Source organism: Leptidea sinapis, chromosome 19, assembly GCF_905404315.1.
Source record: "Leptidea sinapis chromosome 19, ilLepSina1.1, whole genome shotgun sequence".
NCBI lineage: Eukaryota > Metazoa > Arthropoda > Insecta > Lepidoptera > Pieridae > Leptidea > Leptidea sinapis.
This window is the reverse complement of record NC_066283.1, coordinates 12,006,475-12,033,503: the sequence shown is the minus strand read 5'-3', so window position 1 is coordinate 12,033,503 and position 27,029 is coordinate 12,006,475. Positions and strand designations below refer to the sequence as shown.

Below are 27,029 nucleotides of genomic sequence, written 5' to 3'. Positions count from 1 at the left end.
TCCATAACTTTAGACAGAAATTTTGAAAACATTAATATGCAATGTTATTTTTCGATAAAATTGTTAAACATGACGGACTTTCAGAAGCTATAATATTGATTCGAAAAAAATTCTTTCCCATAGGCGTCTTTCCTTTTACGTGGTCGTGACTTTTTTTTACGATCACAATAATTTTTTTTTCTCAGATTTAATTAAATTTAATTTCATTATTTAATTATATGTTCCATACAAACATAGTTATATTCATACATAGTTCATACTAGTTTAGCTGTCTATGCTGCCTGTACTGTATGTACATATAAATAAATAAATAATATAGTTTAGAAACATATTTTTAACTATTATGTATTGTTTTTCAAGAATCCTGAGCGGTAATGCATTTTTATGGGCAGGGCTTTACTTTAATAAAAAACATTGATCGGTGACTGTTCACAGTGCAGCGGCGGGCGAGGTTTCATTCCACTAGTTAGCTCTCAAAGACAATACTGGCTGAGCGAGGCATTCTTGGCGGTTAGGACCACTTGCCCGCGACTCCTGGCGGCCATGTTGTCTCTCATCCATGGTGTCCACTACGTTTAAATCACACGTCAGCAGTGACTCACTATTAACATCAAGGTGTAGCGGCCGAGACTCCTTGGGATCCCTGAGTAAGGGAGGCACGACCGTGAGCGACCTCATCTTCTTATCCTCGTGCTCCTGCTCGTGTAGACCGTCAGCTATCTCCTCCAGCTCCGCTTCAGACTTTACCCTCGCGCCCAGACGATTGAATCGTTCCCGTTCTTCGCGCTGCTTGCGAAGCTCAGGGAATACCTGGATTACAATTCTCGATTAATTTTATGTTTCTCTAAGTCCTTTTGGTGAAGGAGTACTATAAGTAAGGTATATATTTCTATATAAAATTTTGTCAGTGATGTATTAACTCTCATGTTGTGGCCTCCATCTACAAGATCTACTTTACAGTCGATAACCTGCTCAACTCCAATAAATGCTCATTAAGAAATTAACTTGATATGAGTTGAACATGACATACCAAGATTTACGAACAACATTTCACTAGAACGGTTGGCTCAGTTGCTAGTTGGAAGAGCACTCGAACGGAACCCGATAGGTCGCAGGTTCGAGTTCTGCATCGTTCATGAATTTTGTTTACAAATTTAATTTAATTAATCCCAGAAGTGAGGGGTATCAATTTAAAAATAACAATTTGTTTATTGATATATGTATGTATTATGTTCTAAAATCTATTGCATTTGGTACTAATGTCATTAAAAATACATATTTTATTAAATACAATTACATATTTGTAATAAATTTTATACAAAAATCAATCTGTGATTAATCAATCAAACATGATCCATTCTCTATAGGAACTTTAATTATGTTTATATTCACACTCCTCCTAATAAAACTGCTGTATATGTATGTATGTCTATTACCGCAGCGTATGATGCTGAAGTTTCGTAGTGATTTATTTAATTCCGTGCCCGACGGGTAAGCAACTGAAACCTTAATTAAACTTTACTATGTCTCATCAAAACTTACTTTTTCAAAGAACTCCCTATTCCTCACATCTTTCCCCTTTCTCTTCTGACCCTGTTCTATCCTCTCCACTCTTCTCATCCATTCTGAAGCCCTTCTGCTGTACTCCTCTGTTAGCGCATCTTCTTTCTGCAAAAAAATATCAACAATCTTGAAAAGAGTAATGCAATAAAAATCTTTATCTAAACAAAACAGCTGCTGTACAGATATCAATGTATTATTTTATATAGCAACATTTGATTTCTGAAATCACGTCATTTTTCCAAACTAATTTTAATAGCGGGAATATTATGATTAGAAATTAAATTTCGATGGGCTATGTACCGTAGATAGTTATTATTAATCCTTTCGATTGCGGATTCCAGCATGTTGAACAATACTCTAGAATATATCGTATTTCTTATTTCTTATATTTAAATAGGAGAACCAAAATTGAAGTCTTTTTAAAATCTTTAGTAACTCGCATGATAAAACCAAGCGTTCTATACGCTTTTTCAGAAATTATACTTATAAGCAAATTGAATAAAAGTTTGCTATCCAGCTGGACTCCCAGGTCGCGCAGCTCGTCCACCCTATCGATCAGGTTATTGCTTAGATAATAATCCCTAATTATAGGAGTTTTCTTTCTGGTGAAAGTGATGAGGTTGCTCTTTTAAACATTAAGAAGATTACTTTGACAATATGTGTTCAATCTAAGAAGATCTTCTTGTAATAATTCGCAATCATGTGTTGTATTAAATTTAAGTTTTGAAAACAAGAAACAACGTCGTTAATAAAACTATTAAACAGCAATGGACCAAGGTGCGAACCCTGGGGGACAACAGAAGAGACAGATAGAAATGAGGTACAGTATCTTTTTATAGCCACAGCCTGAGTACGATCCATAGGTAAGAGGTAAGCCATCGTAACAGGTCCCCGTATATACCGATTCTGTCAACCTTACGTATTAGAATTTCAAGCGATATTTTATCAAATGCTTTAGAATGGTCGGTATACACGGCATCAACCTGGATACCAGCATCCATGGCCCTGTACACATGGTCCAGGAATTCAGAGAGACTCTTATAGATTTCCGTGTAATGAATCCGTGCTGTTCTTTTATAATAATTGATCTAACAATACGAAAGAGGGCATCATAGATAATTTTCCCAAATAACTTTGGAATAGTACTCAGTTTAGATATAGGACGATAAGTACTGATATTATGCTTATCACCGCATTTGAAGACAGGAGTAATGAATGATTTTTTTCAAATTAAATGCATTTTTCCCTGGCTTAAATAATAAAACTAAGGGATAAGCCAGCTGGTAGCAGCAACTCTTTAAGTGAAGACTGGGCATAATTAAATTAATTATAAACCTGCTGTTATACAAACGGGGACAAAACATAATAATAAAACTCAAAGTTGCATGCTAGACTATGAATGGATGAAACTCAAAAGGCTCTCAGCAAATAACAAAAATATATTAAAAATAATCTGAAGCAACATAACATGACTATGTTTCACGTTTGGACATTTTTCATATTATGAATTATCAATCTGCAATAGTTACAAATTATACACTTATCAGAAAATATTATTGTGACATAAACTACTGAAAGAAACAAAATATAAATCTTGAAAAGTTATAAACATATATTATATAAAGTTTGAACATTAAATGCACTATAACTATGTGATTAATACATCTTACAAGAATCAATGTGAACTAAAACCTCCATACCTATTATGAATAGAACAAAAAAACTTATAATTCTACAATTGATTTTAATAAGTTGAGAAACAGAACAATAATTAGTACCAGTAGTACAACTACAAGCAGTTTAATGAATTTTTAGAAACAACAGATTACTGGTATTAATACAACATATATAGTAATTAATTAAACAACAGAAACCATAAACATATATTGTTTTTAACACTATAGTATGAACATATAGCACAGTGAGTACTTAATCTATTAAATACTACTAACCGGAAATGGTGCGAACGATTTTCATAAAGTTACATGGGATTTCGAGGGCGATAAATCAATCTGCCTCGGTTTCAATTTAAAAAAATGTAGTTTTATCCGAGTTTTAATAAAAAAAAGCTACAATAACATTAGAATACAAAGGGAAATTTCGCCTCTATATACAAGACTATAATAGCTCAGATGGGACATTGGGTGATCCGCAAAGCAGAAGACCCCGGTTCGAATCCAGAATTAGTTTCTTTTTTATTCAAGTTTTGTAAATTCTTAAAAATCCGAGCACCGACTGACTACCGAGCCAGTCCGGGTATTTTTGAATAAATTAGCCTCAGTATTGATGTTCATAACAGGACTAGATTCGAATCTGCCAATCTGCTAATACCACAGTTTTTGACCCGAACAAAGCGATTATTGTTTTCCTTACACTTATTTTTCGGCATGTGTAATAGACCCTTTTTTGCACTTGTTATGATCATTAAAAAATATCACAAGATTGCGCACCCGTAGCCTATGTCACACGCCTTAAACTTAAACTTGTCTCACTCTGCTCAGAAAATCATCTTTAATACACCGTGATAAAAATCGAATGTTAACTGTCTTAGGCTTCTTATTCTCCTTATTCATCGGTGCGACCCTAGTAACAAAGTCAATGTCCGACGGCTTAAAGTTAAATTTTGCAAGTCTCGAAATATCTTCAAAAATATTTAGTAAATTTTCGTTGGCCTTATAAGGAATGCCAGATACTTTTACGTTTGATCGCCTCACCCATTGATCTCTAATATTATTATCATGTATAAATTTATTTAACGACGACTTCAATAGTTCAATGTCACTAGTCACAGAGTTGAACTATGGAATTTTAGTGTCGTATTTCCCTCATCTCATCATATTTATTATTGACAAATAACATTGAGGTCTTGATGTTCTGCAACTCTTGCCTTATACTTTTAAACTCCATCTTTATTGATTGTCTAAAGCTTGATTCTAAGTCTCTTTTTAAGTTAAACATTTCCTGTCTAGTAAAATCCTTCAGATATTGAGGTGAGCCCGTAATTATTTCATTAGAGCAATCAGACAAAGAAGTACTCTCAGTTGTCTTGTTTATAGGAGAACCAGGCGAAGATGTGCCACAATTCTTAGTTGTATTTTTCCTACGCTGCGTAATATTGGGTGACTCACATTGTTTACGCGCCGGCGCCGACAAATGTAAGTTCACTTCACAATTCTCTTTATAAATCACTAGTAGAATACAGCACACACCTGACCAATTATTTGCCGATCCGATGACGGCGACGACACACACAATAACTTTAAGTTTAAAATAAATAATTTTAATTATTATCGCGGTTAAATGAATCGATAATGTTAGCAACGCTTGCGTCACTGACCGAGTGTCACTTGTCACTATGTAGAATGTAGATAATATTATTATTATGTGTTCCGATCCTTTAAGAGAGAGTGCATTGCTTTCTGTGCGTAGCCGCTGGATGTCGCTACTTTTCCGTCACGTGACTTCATCGTCAGCGCTCCCAGTGATACTATCGAGAACTAACTAAATTACTAAAGGAGCATTACGCAAGCCGCCATATTTGTTCTCATTGTTGCGTCGTTTTTTAAAACACACGCTGGTCGCTATATTAAAAATTATTTTTTGAAATAATTATAAAAAAATAATAACAAATACTTTTAAACTTTCGAGATCAAAGTAGAAAGTTAAAATTTCGGTTTTATTTCTATTTTTAATCCGTTACGTGAAAAATGAACGACTTTGATAAAATGACCGTGCCGTGTGAGCGTGAGAAGAGCCATGTGCGGGTGGAACCCAAGCCCGCCCTGCCACACGGTCCGCATCACGGGCCACCACGCGGTCGAGCTCAGCTCCAGCGAGGACGACGAGCCACCGACCGAGCGGCGCCGATGTGGCGTTCGCAGTTGCTCGCGGGACTCATAGTGATGGACCGCAGGTTTGAGTTGTTGTCTCAACAGTTGGTGAGTAATATTAATAATATATTTTGTGCTAATTTTGCTAATACACAGTCAAATACTGCTTCCGGCTCTAATAGCGGGCCCGTTTGTAATGCTTTGAACGACCCCTTTTTAAACTCGTCTGCTTTGGTGGCTTAGATCTTTCAATTAAGGAGCCGTCCGTACCTAAGGCAGATCCTAACCGGGTTGCTAAGTTAGCTTCATTGATAAGATTTGATACTTCCGACTGGAACTCTGTGCGATACGCTGACGCTCAAAAGAAATATGCCGCTTTTCCGGCGTTTATGCAGCTTAAGGTACATGAGGAGTTGAGACGTTTATCCGTGATCCTCTCGCTCCGATAAGGTGGTTTAAGATGGAACGAAGCTTTGCAGCCTTATCGAATGCATTTTTAGCACAAAATGAATATGTCAATACAGCTTTGCGTACGCTTATTGAGTGGTCTACGAAGCCATATCTACAGTTAACCTCATCTGCGATTCACATTAAATTAAAAGATTTATTTGGTAACGATGATGATGATTATAAATCTATCTCGCACGACATTTTACAAATAATTTGCGGCAAACGCGCAGAGATATTAGAATTACGTCGTAAAGCACTTCTTAAAAATGTAAGAGGAAAATTTTTGCGTAAAGACATTGAAAAAATTGCTCCTTTGGAATACATGTTTGATCCTCAAACTTTAGCTGTACAAAAAAATGGCGGATTTGATAAACTGCATAAAGAAAATTTATTGAATTAGGCGTTACTTTGCGGAAATCCATAATTATACAAATGATTTAAGTTTTCTTTAGTGTTTATTCCACCAATATTTGTTTTTAAAACAATTCGACACGTGTTTCGCCTCTACACGAGGCATCCTCAGGACGTATTGTCTCGCCAAAATCTGGCACGATTTTTTTTTATTTGAGTTTTTTTTTAGTGTTAATTCCGCCAATATTTGTCCTTAAACAATTCGACACGTATTTCGACTCTACACGAGGCATCCTCAGGACGTGTTAACTCGCCAAAATCTGGCACGAGAGAAACACGTGTCGAATTATTTTAAAAACAAATATTGGCGGAATTAACACTAAAGAAAACTTAAATCATTTGTATAAACTGCATAAAGACATTGCGGTGAATATGCCTGCAGTACACACTAAATAGCCGGTGCGTTCTAAATCACCGGTAGCTACTACTTCCCGGGAAAAGCAATTTCGTTTACAAAAGAATAAAACGAAGCAAGGTAAAAATAAGAAGCGGTATTTCGATGAACACGATAAAGGGGGAAAAAGGAGGGGTGGCGAAGAGACCATATTAACAGGAAAAGACACAAATGACTCACAAGGGTTTTCGGGCGGCTGTCTTAAAGTTTTTTAACACAACCGTTAAATTTTAAGAACTAGGTATAAGTAACAAAATAGCCCAGATCTCCCAGAAAAAAACGTCCTCTAGACATCTAGGTCGTTGACATGCGATCTCATAACTGGTAGGTATTAAGTAACATTCATGCAGTAAAATTGTGGTAATCTCGATCCGAATCACATATAAAGTTATATCGATAATGTACTTCTCGGAAAATGCTGTGAAAACGTGGTCTAAAGTCCGCGGTTTGTTTCGTACCAATATACGGGCGGAACGCGGAAGTTGTATGAAGATCATGAGGTTCGGCGGGCACAAAATAGAATGGTAAATCATTACTAACGTGTTTTGAAAAAATATTGAATTAGTCATTATTTTTTAGTGTTAATTCCGCAAAGATTTGTTCTAATTTGTTGTGTTTTTCATTAGTTTACTACATTAATAAATTTATAATTACACTAGGCTGACCCAACAGACGTTGTTCTGTATAATATAATAAATAAAATAATGTTTTTTTATGAATTTGTTATATACCATAACATCAAGAATTATTTCGTAAAATCATTTGAAAATATTCTTTCAATTTGTTTTCTGAACGACGGGGGACACATCAAAGGAAAAAATTATATGTTTATATTTTTTTTTCGAGAATTTTCATATTTATTCACCTTTTAAACCTTCCCTGGACTTCCACAAATTATTCAAGACCAAAATAAGCCAAACCGGCCCAGCCGTTCTCGAATTTTAGCGAGACTAACGAACAGCAATTAATTTTTATATATAGACTAGCTGACCCGACAGACGTTGTTTTGTATATAATAAATAAAATAATGTTTTATATGAATTTGTCAATAATATATCATAACATCAAAAATTACTTCGTAAAATATGCACACTGCTGTCGTAATGAAATTGTTTCACAGCAGAACTGTCAAACCGTGCGTCAATAAATTCTCTCATAGAAATTATGTATGGACACATCAAAGGAAAAACAAATTTGTTGTTTTTATTTAATTTAGCAGCATTTTCCTATTTATTCACCTTTTAAACCTTCTCTGGATTTCCACAAATAATTCAAGACCTAAATTTGCCAAATCGGTCCAGCCGTTCTCGAGTTTTAGCGAGACTAACGAACAGCAATTCATTTTTATATATTTAGATAGATTACTACATATTATAAAACAAAGTCCTCGGCCGCGGTTTATGTACATCTGTTCGCGATAAACTCAAAAACGATTGCACCGATTTATATGCTGTTTTCACCAATAGATAGCGTGGCTCTCTAGAAAGGTTCCTTAAAATCGCGCTATTGAGGGATGCCACACATCCAGATGGCAAGAATGATGATTAAGTTTGTGGCGTTCAGTGCGTTGGTGAAGTACTGCGGCCTGCGGAAAATCAGATCAACTCTTTGGAAAACATGCCGTGATACATAAGGAAGAGGGGTTGAAACTTAGTATACGGGCACAAATTATGAGGTAAAAAAAAATAAACAATATTGTAATAATTGATAGAGTTTTAGTAGGAAAGGGAATCGCCTAGAATTCGTTTAACTGTTCTAACATAGCCTAACCTAACCAATTTTAATGAATTGTAGTTGATAGAGCTTTGGTCCGCGATTATAGTGCTACCACTCTTATAACAACGTAATACAAAGTTTTCAAGAAAAAACGAGTTCTGGCTGGTTTGTTGTTTTAACTATTGTAACATAACCTAACCTAGCCAATTTTAATAAATTGTAGTTGATAGAGCTATGGGGATTGATGAACATGAACAATGACATCTTTTATAATGTTTTCCTTTTATCTAAAAATAATTATTGATGAAGCCGTCTAATCTGTCACAGACTATTTTTTACATTTTATTTTACTGTTTTTCATACAATTTATGGCAGTAAGAAACCAAAATCACTTCATGACAGTTTTTAGCCTACCGCCGCGATGTCATCGCTCATGTTCATTACGTGATTTATCTGTTTTATTTGTATTGTTATTTTTTCTTTTATTTATATACCTAGTGTTAATTGTTCATGATTGTATTTGTCTTTGTGTATCATAATTGTATTTGTAACAAATTTGGTGTCAATTTTCGCAAATAAAGATTATTTGTATTATTATAAATCGGGAGATAGTTGCCATGATTCGTGAGTTTCCCGATTTTCAAAGTTAATTCGTCTGGTTATAATGATGTTTAAAACAATGTTGAATAATTAGCAAATGCCATACTCCAACAATGATAAATGTGTTGATGAGACAAGCAGTTACCTTTTCAGCTTCCACTCGAATGGTCCGTAAATGATCAGACAGTGTTTTCCTAAATGATTTATGTTTCCTGATGTTCTCGTGGTAGATGAGCGTATCTTGGGGCTGGTTGTACAGGGGGTAGGTAACGTCTGGTCCCAGGTGTGATAGAGCTGCGTGCGCCGCCGCTGCCTGAGGGGAACAAATCTATTTATTAGACAATCAGTACTTGTTACATTCTAACACACTTAAAATGGATTTTGTAGTGTTGGTAGGCCCCCACAAGATGGAAAGACGATCTGGTCAAGATCGCCGGAATACGTTGGATGAGGGCAGCGCAGGACTGATCGTTGTGGAAATCTTTGGGGGAGACCTTGGTCCAGTATTGGACGTCTTCCGGCTGATGATGATGACGCTTTAAATATATTGAATATTAAAAAAGTATAGTAGAATGTACCTACAGCAAACTAAGGTGTCACAATATGCACAGTCTTTACTTTCGTGCCACCAAGAACACAATAATTTAAAATAAAAATTACAAAAAATTCAAAATGTATACAAGATACATGCGAGTTTGAAAAGAAATGAAGAAGAACGTAAGTCATTAGGCGAATTTTGGCGAACGAATCTTTAAAAATATCCACCACAGATGGAGTTATAAAGTGTATAGAAATTTTTATTATTTTATACAAATTATATGGTGGAAAGGACTTTCACCTATTTGTTGATATTTAAACTAATATTATAAAGAAAAGTGATTTTAATTTTTGAGTTCTTGTTTGTAATGGATATACGGAAAAACCAATTACTTAATCGATTTTAGAAATTATATCTCTCACACAAAACATACATCATTAGCAAGAAATATAGGCTGCATTTTATTTTTAACCAATATATTAAATAAGTGTCGTGCCAGAACTTGGCGAGTCAACATCTCCTGAGGATGCCTCGATTCCTTGATTCAAGAAAGTTCACCACATTTAGATAATAATAGATTTCTGCAAAATATAGCCTTATTCAATAAATTTTCAATAATAAATAATACAAAGCGAAAGCTGGTAACATTGAAAAGGATTTTATTTTGATAACCGAAGCGAACGGAGCGAGGACGAGTTACAAGAGATTTGCTTTAAGTTACATGATGCGGCTAAGCTAAGTAGTATTACGTAACTTAGTCTCGTCTGTGACCCCTGCATGTCCTGAGCTGGCGACTGGCGCTTCATATTGAATGTAGCGAAATGTTCGATCGTAGATTTACTTCATTTGATACCTTTTTATTATTAACTCTTAAACCCGGGGTATGAAAACAGTACGGGGAGTGAAAAAGGGCGACAGACTCTACCGCTGTACAGTAACACTCAAAACTTTCATGGTCAGTATTTTAAAGTACCTCATATAACATGTATTTTTTTATGACAGTAGCAACTGATAGTAATTGATACGCCCTACCCATTACAATGCAGTCCCGCTTAGGATTCTTGATTAACCCAAAAATTGCAAACACACTCGTCACCTTGAGACGTAAGATTTTAAGTCTCATTTGCCCAGTAATTTCACTAGCTACGGCGGCCTTCAGACCGAAACACAGTAACGTTTACATATTACTGCTTCACGGGAGAAATAGGCGCCGTTGTGGTACCCATAAACTAGCCAGTATCCTGTGCAATGGAGCCTCCCACATGTAAAGTTGGCAGTTGACCGGGTGGGTAGTTCGTCCTCCCAATACAAACAATAACCCAGTAGTGACCGCTTACCCTTTTCCTATTATCTGCATATATACATTGCGCGAGACTCCGATGTCTCGGAGGCGCTTCCTCTGGCTCCTGGGCGGCGGCAGGCTTCGAGGCGGTCTGTTCCAACTCTTCCTGTTTCTTTTTTAACTTTGATAACGTCGCCTCCGACAGCGCCATCTCTCTATCCACCTGGAAATTCAATTCGTTTGTGTTTAAATTACATAAATAGATAAACAATTGGATAGGTAAGGATTGGAACTATGTGTTGTTTTGTCACATTATAAAACTGTCAAATCTAATTTATTTATTTAAAAAATCCAGCTTCTAGCACCTTACCCGCAAAACAGAGAACAATGAGGTTTATTATTATTCATTAACTACTTTAGTATTAATGTTTCATTAAGTTTCTTCTTTTAAATTTGACCACATCGAAATAATAAATATAGAGTTTATTTTATGAATAATTGCAATTTATTTCTTATTTCGCTCCGCATCACTCTGTATGCTGTGAAAAATTGTTTTATACCTTAAAATAACAGTGTATCCTGTCAAGGTCTTCAAGGAAATTCTTGATGAAATTCAATGAGCTCAATAGACGCAATAGATAAATATTATGATGTTTTTCTTATGAAAACAAGAGACAAGACGAGCAGGACTTTCAGCTGACGGCATTTGATACGCCCTGCACATTACAATGCAGTGCCGCTCAGGATTCTTGAGAAACCCCAAAATTCTGAGCGCCACTACACATGCGCTCGTCACGTTGAGAATTAGCATATTAAGTCTCACTTGCCCAGTAATCTCACTAGCTACGGCACCCTTCCGACCGACACACAGTAATGCTTAAACATTACTGCTTCACGGCAGAAATAGGCTTCGTTGTGGTACCCATAATCTAGCCAGTATCCTGTGCAAAGGAGCCTCTCACTATGTTTGTTACCTTAGATATCTGCTGTAGTAAGTCATCTTTGGTGGTGCGGAAGTTCTGGTCCTCGATGGTCGGCTCTGATGGCGGATTCGGCGACAGAACCTCCACCGTGTTGTAAGAGTTCATAACCGGCTCCTGAAATATTGAAGATAGCACTTACTTCACAACCTTCTTCATACATTATACATACAATCAAAGCCTTCTTTTGGCCTGATTTCAGAATAGAATTTATTGATGAAAGCATATAAAGTATTACTTATACCAAAATAGAAATAGATTTACAATGAATGTATTCGAACAAAACAAATCTTATAAACTATATTTACAATACTATGGAAAAGAATACTAAGATCGGATATATAGCCCTATTAAGGCGCGAAGATAGTAATTTTTACATTTTCCGCGTCTCTGGGCCCTACGGGCGAATTGTCCCGACACCAAACGGCACAAAGATGTTAGACTCACTGAGACCGACATATTTGCGACGTTTGCTGTCTTCGGCAGTCGAAGCAGCAGCCGCAGCTCCAACTGACGTAACTTGGACATGAGAAGGAGCCAGATTGTCGATGCAGGTCGCGTCCCACACCAGCGCCCTTCCGTGTGCCAAAGCCACCAGGGTCATTCCATCAGGACGCTTGCCATTTCGGCAAGTAATACGACTTGGCTCTAAAACAGCTTGTATAAGAGCGGCAAACGCTTCATTAATGGTGACGTGCTGGCCTGCCGATTATAGAAAGGATAGCCCGTGACGCCCATGAGCATCTACCTGAACGCCACATCTACATTGATGTGGTTGATAAGAATAAAAATTATTAAAAATAATCAGTGTTTATTATTAAAATAATATCTATAATAATAAATGTTAGATACATGTCATGGGGATGGTTTCTATGATCTTCCGTATGTCGTCACTCGACCATAGATGGCGTTAGTGAACATCAACTATTACATCGCTCAACCGATCACTATAAAATGTGTTATGTTCATATTATGCATATTAAAATTAGAGCCACAATGAAATGTGTTTGAACATAAAGTAATGTTTAGCTTAAGTAAGCTTATGTTAGTAAATAAGCAAATAGTATTATAGTCTTACTATTACAAATTAAATTTGCGTAATAATCCCAGAACATATTTATCATTGTAAAACTTTAACAAAAATGTTTTGATTTACAAGAGCGACATCTCAAGTCAATTTCCTAATATGCAAATATTGGGGTTGAGCAGATTATCAACTGTAAAGTAGATCCTGTAGATGAAGCCTCAACCTAAGAGTTGAACAAAGACATATCAAGATTTAAGGACGATACGTCACTCGAACGGTTGGCTCAGTGGAAGAGCGCTAAGGACGCGGGTTCGAGTCCGGCTATCTTTCATACAATTTTGCATACATACATACAAATAGCTAACCAACTATGAATTTGCTTATTTTAATACTTTTATAAACAACTTTATTTTGTTTTTCCATCCTTTGCTAAAACATTTTGCGTGTTTGATACGATATATAATATTTAATGGCAAAAACATATTTTTCTTAAAGTTTTCCTGAAACTTTTAAGCGTTCAAGCTATTTTTGTACCAAATATAATCAAAATCGAATTCCTAGCTATCCTCTATTTCAACAAATATTTATTTATTTCTTATCAATTGCCACCTAGTGTCACCTTTGATAATGATGAAACCCCTATTTCAACCTCTCCAAACCTCTTATTTGCGATAAAAAGTAGCTTATGCCCTTTTCCAAGTTCTAGTCTATCTCTGTACTAAATTTTATCAAAATCTTTTCAGTGCTTTAGGCGTGAAAGCGTAACAAACAAACTTACATTCACGTTATAATATTAGCAAAGATAGTAAGGATAACTGTCTCTCATCAGCGGCCCTGGCAAACTTAATTTTTTTTCAAATTCAAATATTTTTCTTCAAAATAGGATATAATATTACTAATTTATAGTCAAAAACTATCACCCATTCCAAAACGAATGCCTCACACCTGAGACGAATGGGCGCAACTTACTCAGTGGGCCTTTTTTATCAAAAAAATGTTTACAAAGTAATATTGTACAATTAAACTTATTATTTAATAGCCTGAGGGCCGTCGCTCTATTCCCAATCTGTGGTATCATTAAGAAAGTCATTTATGTTATAGTAAGACGTAAACTTTACCACACAAACGTTTTTTAAAAATTCTTTTGAATAACGTAATACTTTTGTTTTGAACATTTTCGGGGATCTTGTTGTAAAAGCGTATACATCGCCCCACAAAAGACTTACTAACTAGACTTAGCTGAGTAGTAGGCATTCTAAGTTCAGTCAGCAATACGCATTAGGTACCTTATTTCATAAAGGAATTTTATACCAACTTAATTTTTTATTTATATGTAATCTTAACAATTATAGCAAGAGAAAGTTCATGGAAGGTTATTACGAGTATTATATAGTGCTTAGATGTTGACAGTTGAACAGAGACCCAACCCGCAGCTTGACAAAGGGCAACGGAGCGTAACACACTGGGTGTCCAATAACGAGAAAACCGCATCCGCAAACCCGAAATACGTTCACCAAACCAATATGGCCGCAATAACGGGCGACATAAAACAAGACCGCTGTTAGGTTCGTAACAAAGCGAGGTTTTTTATTTAACTTAGTAGCTAGAAATAAAATATATACCCAATAAAAAACGTGGGCTTAAGACTACGCGACAAGTAAAAACTTCAAGTCGATATTATCTAATAATCCTACTATCCTACTAATATTATAAATGTGAAAGTTTGTATGTCTGGATGTATGTTTGTACTTCTTTAACGCAAAAACTACTAAAGGGATTTTGATGAAACTTTACAATAATATAGTTTACACACCAGAATAACACATAGGCTATAATTTATAAAACTATAGTGTGAATTATCCAAAATGCGAAAAAACGGTCAAACACTAAAAATTATTTACATGGCAAAACAACGTTTACCGGGTCAGCTAGTACTAAATACAACTATGTTCACTGAGCACTTAGTTACTTAGACAGCATATGCTTCACAGGTCAGAGGCATACTCTTTCGAATGGGTGGTTGTAGTTGTTGACTTTTAAGAAGTGATTTCCTAGTCTATTTTAAATGTGAGCCACTTTTACCCGAAGAAGTGTTCCTCATGCCAGCGAGTCGGCTCAATGCGTGTAAAGAAATTTTCATCAAAAAAAATATGAGCAGATTGCCCTGAAACAACAGCATACGTGTTGGTGTATGGTGTGGGTAGGTACTTCCGCCGACGAACAATAAGCAGTAAAAGAAATAATATTTTGTTCGCGATGACAAGCTAATTTTAAATTTTAGCGAATACATGCTTGAAAAGCGTTTTATTAAATAATCAGTACAAAAATGCTCGTGTTACCGGGTGGGAACGGTGTCAGTTTCATATTAACTGAGCCCACTTAGTGTGTACTAGGGCTGTCAATCGTATCGTCAGGTAGATATCACTATAACAGCCATCCCAATAATATTTCCATATATTTCTCTGAATATTGATGTGAACTTTTGCTTAGCAGTTTGATAAACTGGTAGAAAAACCTAAACTTATGCAATTAGATTTGGTTTTTACATTCGTTATACACCTGTCAGTGTGTGCAAGCATTTTGCGGAGAAATCGGACAACCATCCAAAAGAATTAAGAAACTCCTTATTTCAGGTACATAATAAATACAAGAATAAAGAAAGTGTCGGCAACCCTTACGCTCGAATACAGACGTTATGAAGTACAATGTACGTATTGTATTCAGCCACCGTTCTCATACGGTGTCTGTTGAAATGATCATGAGAAGCTATCAACAAGAGTTGCATGATGCAACCGAAACCACCACCATAACTTCTGCATTCACATTTCTACGCAGAACATAAATCCACGATTAGAAAAAAAAATATTGGCTAATTAAATTCGATTCGACCGCGAACGCTTTTTTGGTAGAGTGTGACGGAAGCAGCAGATTTTAAGCGGTCTGATCTGCCGACAGCAGTAACAATGTCATTTCATCCGTAACGCACCATAAAACAACTTCGCGTGCCAACTGCCAGAATACGAGACTAGTCGGCATCTGCATTGTATATGTCGCAGGTATATTGTCAAAATTTCGAAACGCTTTAAGAGGTCGTATTTCTCTGCTATTGGTGAATAAAAAAAGAGTTAAACGTCTCGAATTATGTTTATATTACTATGGCCACCTCCAATCTAATTACTGCGATAGTAGACGAGCCAAAAGAGGAGTGTTGTTGAGTGACGGTGATACTACAAACCGGGTTTTCTGAGTGATTCACGCGCATTTTGGTCTTTGCGTGTTAACCTTTATCAAACTTTATTTAATAAACATAAATAAAATAATAAATAAATAAAAATAGACCTTTTATTTATCCCCATTCCCCGACCAAGAGAAAGTCTATATGGAAAGTAGATTGCCCGAGAGAGCCATGCATGAACAGTTCATAGGGCCTCTGCATTGGCATAATACTACTCTTGGTCTTAGATCATTTATACGTTTAGATAGACAGCTGTGTAAACGTTACTAACATTAGTGACGTCACGTCACTAACACAAAGTGACATACAAATCGCGAGTGCAAGACGTAGCTTGTCACGCACACTAAAGTATTAAACCCGACCTGTTTTCAACGGTTGTCTAACAGCAAGATACTCTATCTAAACGTATAAAATATTTAAGCTTTAAGTCTTGACTTCCGTAGAAATCAACATGGTATTATCCAAAAAACAGTATTTGATTATTTATGAAACAAAGTGGACTTGCTGGCAAAATGACTGGATTAAAATTTTCGATATTATGAAAGTTTTAAATTAAGGTAACATATAACTTTTAGGTAAAGTCCAGCATGGAAAACTTTGCGGCAAGCTCCTAAAACTTTACACTTATCCCTAGATACCCGGCCGGCCTTAAAGTTGCTTTAGTTTTGCCGGCTAAAGTTTTACTCCAGCTTCTTATTTTTTATCATAAATCGAGAGATTATCACAAGCTACAAGCCGTTTGTCGCAGTGTCGGCCAAATAACTATTGGACTAAGGTTACCTAGATAGATGCAGTAATTATTGCTATTCATCTGGTTTGGGTCGACAGACAGATACATAATATACATAGTCATGTATACAAATATGAGTTAAAATATGACAATTTTTGTAGTATAATTTTGTCGGAATAACGTTATGTAATGTAGTATTTTGTAGTGATATGAGTTCGCTCTATAGAATGGCGATTTGGAGAGTCCCACAGCGCGATGTGACAGCAGACGTTTGCGTATTGTTATGAACAGGTCGGTCATTAGAGTAAGTTCCGTGTAAAATAAAGTAGTTCAGGAGTCAAAAATGTTTTCAAAAAGGCCGCCAGCGCGTCCATCCCAACAGTACGTACCCTGGTATCGACCCTGAGGGTCTGGTGCGGAAGCGGCGGCGGGCGCTCAGCGGACAGTCGGATCTTCTTGAAGGGCGGCGGGTGGTCTTGCGCGGGGTGAGGCGGGGGCGCGGGGGGCGGCAGGTATGAGCCCAGCAGCGACATGCGCGCGCCCGACCGGTACTCGGCGCCGCTCCGCGAGTACGTGTCTCTGGAACTGGTGACGAATACCGTTACCACATTATCAATAAATTTCATCAACACATTTTTATAAATTGTAATTAGAGAATGCGTCTCCTCTGGTGGACGACAAAAGTCTGAGAAGGAGATTCTGTATACAATCGACAAATTGTTTCTGCGTTCAGGATGCAATGAACGGAAGTATTTTTTTAGGAAGTCTTTCGGTCAAATGTCTTATAGCCTATAGCTTATGCAGTAATCATTACTCATTCAAAATAAAATACAATTACTACATTTGTATGTATGTAACAGAGCGAACAGATAATCGTCTTGTCGTTGAGCGCACATCCATTGATTCCCATTGAAGGTGTGGAAATTAAGACTCATGCTTAGGAATTACTCATACTTGGGTTTTCCCTTGCTCTTCTGCAGTATTACAATAGTCCTATCATATCTCCCAGCCTTGGCTTAAGGAGGCGTAGAATAAACAGGGTGTTCATGTGAGATATTTCATCCTTCTTAGGCCTTAAAGAGCACCAGCTTTCACACTTGCAATGGCCTCACAATTATTTACGTCTTATATTATAGATAATATATTTTGTATAATTTTATAAATATTTATGATAGCATTGTGAAATCTGACATGTTTCAGTACAACAGTTGGTACTTAGACAACTCTATAACATATTTTGCATGTCAATTGGCGAAACATATTGGTTTATCAATAATATTATGTTAACATCTTAAGTACAACGTTTCTTGTAAATAAAATTTCATTTCATTTCACACCCCCGCAGGATGTATTTAGGGTCTTGAGTGGCCTTGTAGCGGAATCTACACACACTAGATTCACTAAGACCTTGGCTAGATGACCATTCAGTTTGCAGAAGCTAGAGAGGAAACCAAACAAAGTTCGTATTGCCTCGACTCCTGCCATAGACTTGTTTAATGACTATCTGGCTTCCCCGACTCCTTTAACTCCAAGTATCGACAAATTAGGTGTTCCTAGCAACGAGTGAAAGAATACTGGGACTATGAACGAGAAAGAAGTCCGTCCCAAAAATAGAGTATGTAGCCATGTTAATGGTATTAGTATAATGGCGGTTTGGAGTGTCCCGGACATTTGCGTTAAATAGTTTCAATATATTTGGTATTGTCCATGACAAGCGAAATTGCCGTGAAAATTATAATTAATATAAAATAGCTTAAATAAATATTTATAAATTATGAAATAACAATGTGTTTGTTATGTTTCACGATGATCGATTGAATACTTCGGCGTGGAAGCGAAAAACTCACTTTTAGTTATAAAACAGAAGATTGAGAATAGAGAAGGCAATTAGTAGATATTGATAGTCGATATGACGTATTTTTAACACAAATATCTATATAGACCAGTACATCCTTATACAACACAACTTTTGATTTGTTTCAATTGACACATGTCACATATGCAACTTGCAAGCCGAGCATCGGAGTCAACGAACTCATATCGCTACTGAGTGACGTCACACGTCTACCAATCACAATTAACGAATACCTACATATTACATAATATTGTATTATTATAAAGTGTTTCGATTATGATAGCATGAACGTTATCAACGTATCCACGTGTTCACAGTCCGAAATAAATTGAGCAAAAGAAATACGTAACCAAGTGAACCCTGAACTATAACAAATATAATAATATGTATTCTATGAAAATACAATACGAACCTATTATATTATATATCTAGGAGACACTATTTATACATACCTACATACAGCGATATTTTTTCTTCGGTATGGGTAGTAGGTACCTACTATCTACTGAATTATAAATATAATATTATATTCTGATCGTAATTCTGACACTTAAACGCCTTTAAAGGCGTTACCATGTTTTTTATTAGGTGCCCAAAGAGAAAAAAAAATCTGTCATTTAGAATCAATGCACTGTTTCTAAGACATACCTAACTACATATTAAAGTAATTTCAAAGGAATAAATAGCCTTAATATATATCTTAATGTCGCCCGCTATAAAATGTTTAAAGCAACATTTTTCAATTTCCCGCCGGAATGCGTTGCATGAGGCGTGATTATGAGAAATCGTATCAATCGCTCAACGCGGGAAGCTGCTCGGGAAGGCCAAGGTTGCGCCGCGGCGCGGGAAGAGGGCGCGGGCCGGGTGAGAGCGGGTCGCGGGGCGCGGGGTGCGGCCCGAGTGCCGTCCGTGGCGCTCGGTCGTCGTCGTCGATCGGTCGGCTGTTTATTTTTTTATGTTATTATGGCGCGGGGGGACGCGAGCACGTGGTCGGCAACGTGGTGCGCTCAATTCGAGATAGTCGATACGCAATGCGGCTGACGGCTCTCGCACGTCCCGTGTGTGACTGTGCTAATGTATAGACACAAGTTTTCAATAAACTGGCTCTGCCTTTTTCAAGATGAAACGAAGTGCATTCTTACGTTCTTGTAACTAAACAAACGATTCATTGAGTGCAATGACTCGGAACCGATTTTAAAGTAGTTGTTCCAAAAGTAGCAGTAGTATTTGTACGTTTGCTAGATATACCATCAGATTACGCAGAAAACTTAATATAATGATTATACTATTTGACGTTGTTAAATTCAATAATTGAATTGTTATTGGCAATACAGCTGTTGTATATCATTATTTTTACCAGAGTAGTCATAATATAGTAGTAGTAATAATGGTATTATGTTCTGGCCTTAGATTAAGGATTGGTCTTCGCTGCGCTCCAACTAGATACCGCACTACCTAAGCACAATTGCTATTTCATTACAACTATTGATGCTTGTGTGCGTGGCATCTTGACACTCAATGGCATCTTTCAAATTGTAACAATGAAATTAATAAAATGTGTTGTGTTTTACAATTAAATTAATAAAGTACAAAATACTTACTCATGATATGTGTCTTTCTTATTTCTTGTAGTATTATTTTTACAAAGTTTTACTACGCAACCCGGCATTTTAGTTTTAATTAATAGCAAAGTTTAACAGAACATGTGACACGTCAACGTGACACATTGATGGAGACTGGCTCGAGTACGCCCACTTAGGCGTAGTATAGTATAGTAGTACTACGCCAACTAACAATTAGTTGCCGCACTTTGTGACTCCGCCTGCGGTATTTATTCGGAGCGCAGCGGAGATCAATCCATAATCTAAGGTTGTAAACCTTATTATTATGAGATGAAACTTATTATTTGCTTGCTGAGTTTTCGTCTATGTTATAAAGCGCGGGTTTATACAACATTTATTTCAATGACATTGCCAAATGCCAACGTCACCGTCATTGAAATTAAATATATCACATTTGTACATTTTTCACTCTTGACGTTTCAGCCACCTAAATAGAAATTTTCAATTTACTGTAGGTATATAACATTGTGCATTTGTTATTCGTAATAATTATTATATTATTGAATATTAATAATATATAATTGTATACTTCTTTGGACAAGTTTTAACCCAACTTTGTCCGTTCTTAATTCCTACCTACTAAGATAGAGGTCCCGGGTTCGAATCCCGGTAGGTGCAAGCATTTATATGATGAATATGGATGTTTGTTTCCGAGTCATGGATGTTTAAATGTATTTATTTATGTATATTTAAGTATATTGTATTAAATATATCGTTGTCTTGTAACCCATAACACAGGCTTAATTTGGGGCAAGATAATTTGTGTAAAAAGTGTGTCAATATTATTATTATATTATTATAATGTACTCATAAATTGTAAAAGTAAACAAAACATTCCTTTAGATAGAAACCGCGAACATGTAATGTAAAACATATATTTATCTATTTCACAAATTTATAAGGATTACTCGAAAACACGTATTTCGTGGAAGAATTATTATAAAATTTCTACACACTATTTTTTGTTCAGTGTTATCGCTATCTCTTTATTGTCGTCAACAGGCGGTAGATATGGTTTTTTTTAAATGAAAATAAGAGTCGAGACGAGCAGTACGTTCAGCTAATGGTAATTGATACGCCCTGCCCACAACAATGCAGTGCCGCTCAGGATTATTGAAATACCGAAAAATTTTGAGCGGCACCTATAACTGCGTTCGTCGCCTTGAGACATAAGATGTCAAGTCTCATTTATCCAGTAATTTCACTATGTGTATATATAAACTTATAACTAATTCTAGAAGGCTTCATAAGATACATAATAGCTTAAAGGGTAAATGTATACACTTTTATGATAAAGTCCCAGCCACTGTTCAGGCATTATACGTATAAATAAATTTAAATGTTTTTTAAAAAAAATACTCTGTCGTAAATCCTATTACTCCACAGCTGAATATCTAAGTGATCGGACAGCCTGGGTCTAGATTATGATTATTTTATAGCGATAGAAATGACTGTACAATATTGTATTTTTATTGAAAATAGCGCAAAAAAAGAATGCTGGGAGAGTTTCTTTCGCCGCTTATTCTCTCTCAGAACGCCATTTGACATAGAAATGACATCAAAAAGAATTCTAAAAGAATCAATTTTGAGAAAATATTAAATGCCTTTTATATATTTCATGTGTTGAATGAATCAACATGATATTCGACCATGTTCGCGTCGACGATAGACAGGACCGGGAAGGGCTCTTTTAAAGAAAAAGTGTTTGATACATTTAGTTGTACTCGTTAATACTGTAATGGAAAGTACCGTTGGGCGTGAGTCGAGCTCCACCACGTGACCACGTGACCACGTGACCACGCGGATTGCGGACTGCGGACTGGTGAAACACGAACTTGCACATAATAGCTCACGTGTTCGGTGTATCAAAATACGCTTGAAATAAAATATATTTGATACCAGCGCCCCCGACCCCACTCCCGCCCTCGCCTTCAATTTGTAACATAAAACTGGCTACTGTGATTCATCCATGGAAAATGTCGCGGGTGTTTTAGTCTAAACCATAGTTTCTCAACCTTATTTTGCTCACCGCCCACTTTGAGAATATGTTTTTTTCTAGAGCATTTTCGTGTATTTTTTTGGCTTTTTTAACTATATTTTTTAATCTACCCACGCCCCATCTGCGCCATCTCAATGCCCCCTAATTTTCTCTGGGTCTTCTACTGCCCCCCCGAAAGTCTCAAACGCCCACAAGGGGGCGTTATCGCCCACGTTGAGAACCTATGGTCTAAACGAAAAATTCATACTAAATAATAATATAATAAATGTGAAAGTGCCTCTGTCAGTAATTAATTATCTCCTTACTTAAATTTGATTACGATTTTATAAACAAATAATCACTTTGTAATGCCACTGATTTACTTGAACTAGAATCGAGCGAACGACCCAAAACAAAGGGTGGCTAGGGTCCTACCACCATATATTTTTTTATTTATTTAGTTATTTATAAAACAGTATACAAAGTTAGAACTAAACATATAGCACTCGCCAAACTTTTACGTTTGATGGCGAGATAACGCTCTTATTTAAAAGAATAATAATAAATCTTTATTTGTTGCAAAAAAAAATACAATTCTGCTTAAAATACCCTCGACCCCCAAAGTAGGACAGCCCGTGACATGGGGGTCAGTCTCTTCCCAGTTGTGCATTGTAAAATGTCAAACATCAACATATTTTAAGGACTAACAATGGAAGTTATGCAACAAATTATGAACACAACAACTATTTTATATATAATTTGTGTGTGTGTGTGTGTGTGTGTGAGTATGTGTTTAGCTTTTTATTTATCAAATGCTATGTCTAATGTAAGTAGTGGTTAACGAATAAGATTCTCAGTAGCTTCGTAATTTAGGTTTCTTAACATGTTCTTGAGTTTATGTCTAAGTTCATATATATTACAATGCATAATTTTAAGTTTCGTATATATATATAAAACAATAATTTGTACAGTGAACTCTTGAAATCAAAACAAATATATATATATACACATATTACATTAATGACTTACAATATATTATTAACATTAACCTTATCACATATTTTCTAAGAGTAAAACTTTTTTAGTTTGTTTTTTTATACAATACTTGCTCATTTTTGGTGTTTGCCTCAGAAATTGTACATTATTAAAAACCTTTGGTAATATACTCTTAGTTAATCGTTCTCGATAATAATTTTTCAACTTAGGCTGATATAATTTTCTGTTTCTTACATCATATAATCAGCGTTCCCAGAGAAATACCAAAATCGCTCTAAGTAGGTACATGTATTCCAATGTAGTCTCTAGAGGGCATACTTTTACCCCTATGCTAGACGCACACACATGCACCTGGTTGATGGTGGTGTCTGTTCGTCACGAATTGTATAATGCTCTGAGCATTATGTTCTTAGCCTGCTGGATGTTATTATGAGAGAGATATGGTCTAGTCAGAATGCACTAGATGAATACATACAATAAAACATAATATATAACTTACATGTACTGTATATAGGTTTTAATTAACCAATATAATACTGAAACACTTTTACACAACTTATCTTGCCCCAAACTAGGCATAGCCTGTACTATGGATACAAGACAACGATATATTTAATAAAATATACTTACTTAAACATATAAACATCCATCACTTGGAAACAATCATCTACCTATCTATATACTACCGGATTCGAACCCGGGACCTCTAGCTCAGTAGGCAGGTTCACTGACCACTGGGGCTATATGGGTCGTCGTGAAATCGGCACTACATTATATTTACTTATAGTACACTAACATTATAGAAATTATTGTACGCGGATGGACCCGCGAGGCCCAGCACTTTGTAACATTCCACGACATGTCACATTCAGAGTACAAGTCAAGCAAAAAGTCCAACAATAGTTACTTGTTGGTATACCGTACCGTAGTGTGGAACCAAGAGCAGAAAGCCCATAAGTAATATTGATCTCAAATTCTTCATCGTACCATTTCATAACTTTATTCATTAACTTTAATGTTTTATCGTTATTTCAACAGTACGTAATACTCGGTATGCGGCCGACGCGAACTTGACCGTTTTTTATTTCCGAGAAATTCAGTATGACGCAAATCCATTTGAAAATAACTTCTGTCTTAATAATGCTCCAATAAGAAGCACAAAACATCGCAATAATAAAAGCGAGGCGCAATCCATCGAGCATAAACAACAAACACAATTAATGTACTTGCGAAAACACAACATAACTCAAAACTCCAAAGTTATTTCGGTGGAGACGCCAGCAGTGACTGCCAATAGCTCGTCTACGGTAGCGGTGCCAAAGTGGCAGGCCTGTTTGTGTGTGACGGCTAGTGGCAGAGTGCCAGACAAACATACAAAAAATTACATAACTTCAGTGCTCATGTTACGGATACACTAAAACAGAGAGAGCCGCTCGTAACACACAAACTGTATCATAAACTACATCAAGTTTGTAGCTGTTATTATAATATATAGTCGACGTTCATGCTTTTGATCCTGTTCCGCAAATGTGATTAGTTGTAAGCGTTCACACAACACAAAATAGGTCACATATTTTCCGATTGTGAGAAGAAAAAAACCCTCATCTATGATCCCGCAATGTCTGTTTAACTAAGTTGCATTATGAAAGTAAATAAGACATCTGATATTAGGTAAGGCCAAACAAACACACATCCCGGGCAATCCATAGCAACGAAGCTAAAAAAATGATAATTTGTGTGTGTTATAAATAGTAATAGGTGGTAATAGTTGGTCAAAATCCTTTGTTCTAACGCCGAATACTCAGTCACAACTAGACACAGAAAAACAACATATGACAGAAACAAAAAAATAGATGTTGACGAACCATTATATAGCGCTTGTGATACGAATATAATATTATAATATGTATTTAAAAATAACTTAGTAAGTAGAAAAACTATGTTGTAATATGAGAACACCAAAACGCGTGCAAATAATTTCCTGAACGTCATATGCCTAAAAATGAGTACCGGTGTGCAAGCGAACGTACCGGTACTACCCCAGACGTCGCCCTTCTTCATACCGCACGCCATCCATCGTCGCTCCTAATCGCTGTGTTGACTCACTAGTTACATTTTTTACATATATGACTTTAGCTAACCTGCATTATCTACCGCAACACTAGAATAATCACACCACTCCGCAGGCATGGCGGTCGCCAAAGTAGGTGTACAATTTTTTTTGACGATACCCAATGTCAACTTGCAATGCAACGTAACAATTAGTAATTCCACAGTTTGGTTATAGGTGGAAGAAAGTTCCTTGAAACCCGCTCTGTTGCGGAACGACACACATTTAGATTGTGAGAAGGATATTAAAATTTAATGACTAGTGAAGAGATGGTAATGGTATGGTGAGCAAGTGACTAATTAAAATTTGCAGTAAAAGTCAGTACGGAGCGTCAAATACGCAATAGTCCGTCTTCATTTCAGATTTAATTATCATGTTTGATATTAAAGGTACTTCTCTCACTGCGGTTATCTCTACTGCTATTGATTAGAATATCGTCACATGTTTGTTTCAATTAAAATGATAACACACTAATAACAAGATAGATAAAATATTTTATGCCAAAATACTTCACAATTGATTTCTTCCGTATTATCTGGTATTATTGTTTAAAAATATGTCTAAACAAACAAACGGCTAATGATCATTGCTATGACAGTATGATGTAAAAATACGCATCACGAAGGACTTCGATCACGTCACATGTTACTTATATTTGAGTTGCTTCAATAGACGATTCTTCTTGCTGTAGTACACACGATTTTCTTAGGACGTCTAGATAGAGTCTTTTGCTGTTAGACCAGCGATAATAATAGGCTAGGAATATTAGTTTAGTCTGCGTGACATGCTACGTTTTACACTCGCGATTTGTATGACATTTTGTGTTAGTGACATTGCTCAAAATACAGGTTAGTTCTAAACTCATTTTTTTTTCGACGATTTCACAGCTGTCTACCTAGACGTATAAATGATCTAAGCGTTAGTTTAATAATTTGATTTAAATTATTTTGGCGTACCTTAATAGTAAACATAGTTGGAAATTCGCGATCTCCTAACTTTAAGGAGACGCCCTTCGTGTTTGTGTGTGAGTAGGGCGATGAGACTTGTGCACCTCGGCTTCTTATATACTTACTATCTACAGATAGATATAAATTACTACCTTCCACTGTCAGTAATTAGCTGTCAATGATCTGAAGCTGCCCCCCAATATACCCGAGAAGTCATTGTTATCGCCTTATATTGGGACGCGTGAATTGCAATGACAGACAGCGTGTACGGATAAGGTAACTAGTCCTGGTAGTGTAGAGCGTCATAGAGCGGTACCTGTAGAGCGCCGAGGAGCCATAGCCGGGTTGGTGCAGCCTGTGCGGCGGGTAGGGCGGGTGGGGCGCGTAGGGCGCGGTGGGCCGAGTGCCCGCGACATTGGCCGCACTCTGCTTGGAGCCCGCGCCCGCGCCGTACGCCAGCCCGCCGTGCCCGTGCTCCGTCTGACCGGGCCTGAGGCAACCACAACAAATATACCATTATTACCTTATTTTATATCAAATCAAAAATATTTTTATTTCATAGGTACATCATATTACACTTGAAGTATGTCATTTTTTTATACAGCTCATTCGGAAGGCAAAACTCTCAGTTCTAACTCAAAACATATTAAATGCTTACACGTTCTTATTTTTAAAGCACTTTACAAATCATTTCAACTATAATATATACAAAGGGACGCAACAAATATACTCAAACGTCAAAAACTCATACCGATATATATCTCT

The 27,029-nt window shown here is 36.4% G+C and overlaps 1 protein-coding gene across 1 annotated transcript in view; it reads right to left on the bottom strand.

Annotated features, from left to right (window-relative positions):
- LOC126969706 (nuclear receptor corepressor 1-like) overlaps window positions 1-27,029 on the bottom strand; it is a 154,682-nt gene that overhangs the window by 44,633 nt on the left and 83,020 nt on the right. The window contains exons 3-9 of the mRNA XM_050815253.1: window positions 26,581-26,754; window positions 17,146-17,341; window positions 11,759-11,881; window positions 10,840-11,007; window positions 9,110-9,277; window positions 1,543-1,668; window positions 603-810 (exon numbers count right to left, since the gene is read on the bottom strand). Coding sequence (XP_050671210.1) covers window positions 603-810; window positions 1,543-1,668; window positions 9,110-9,277; window positions 10,840-11,007; window positions 11,759-11,881; window positions 17,146-17,341; window positions 26,581-26,754 — 1,163 coding nt within the window. The remainder of the gene's footprint in view (window positions 1-602; window positions 811-1,542; window positions 1,669-9,109; window positions 9,278-10,839; window positions 11,008-11,758; window positions 11,882-17,145; window positions 17,342-26,580; window positions 26,755-27,029) is intronic.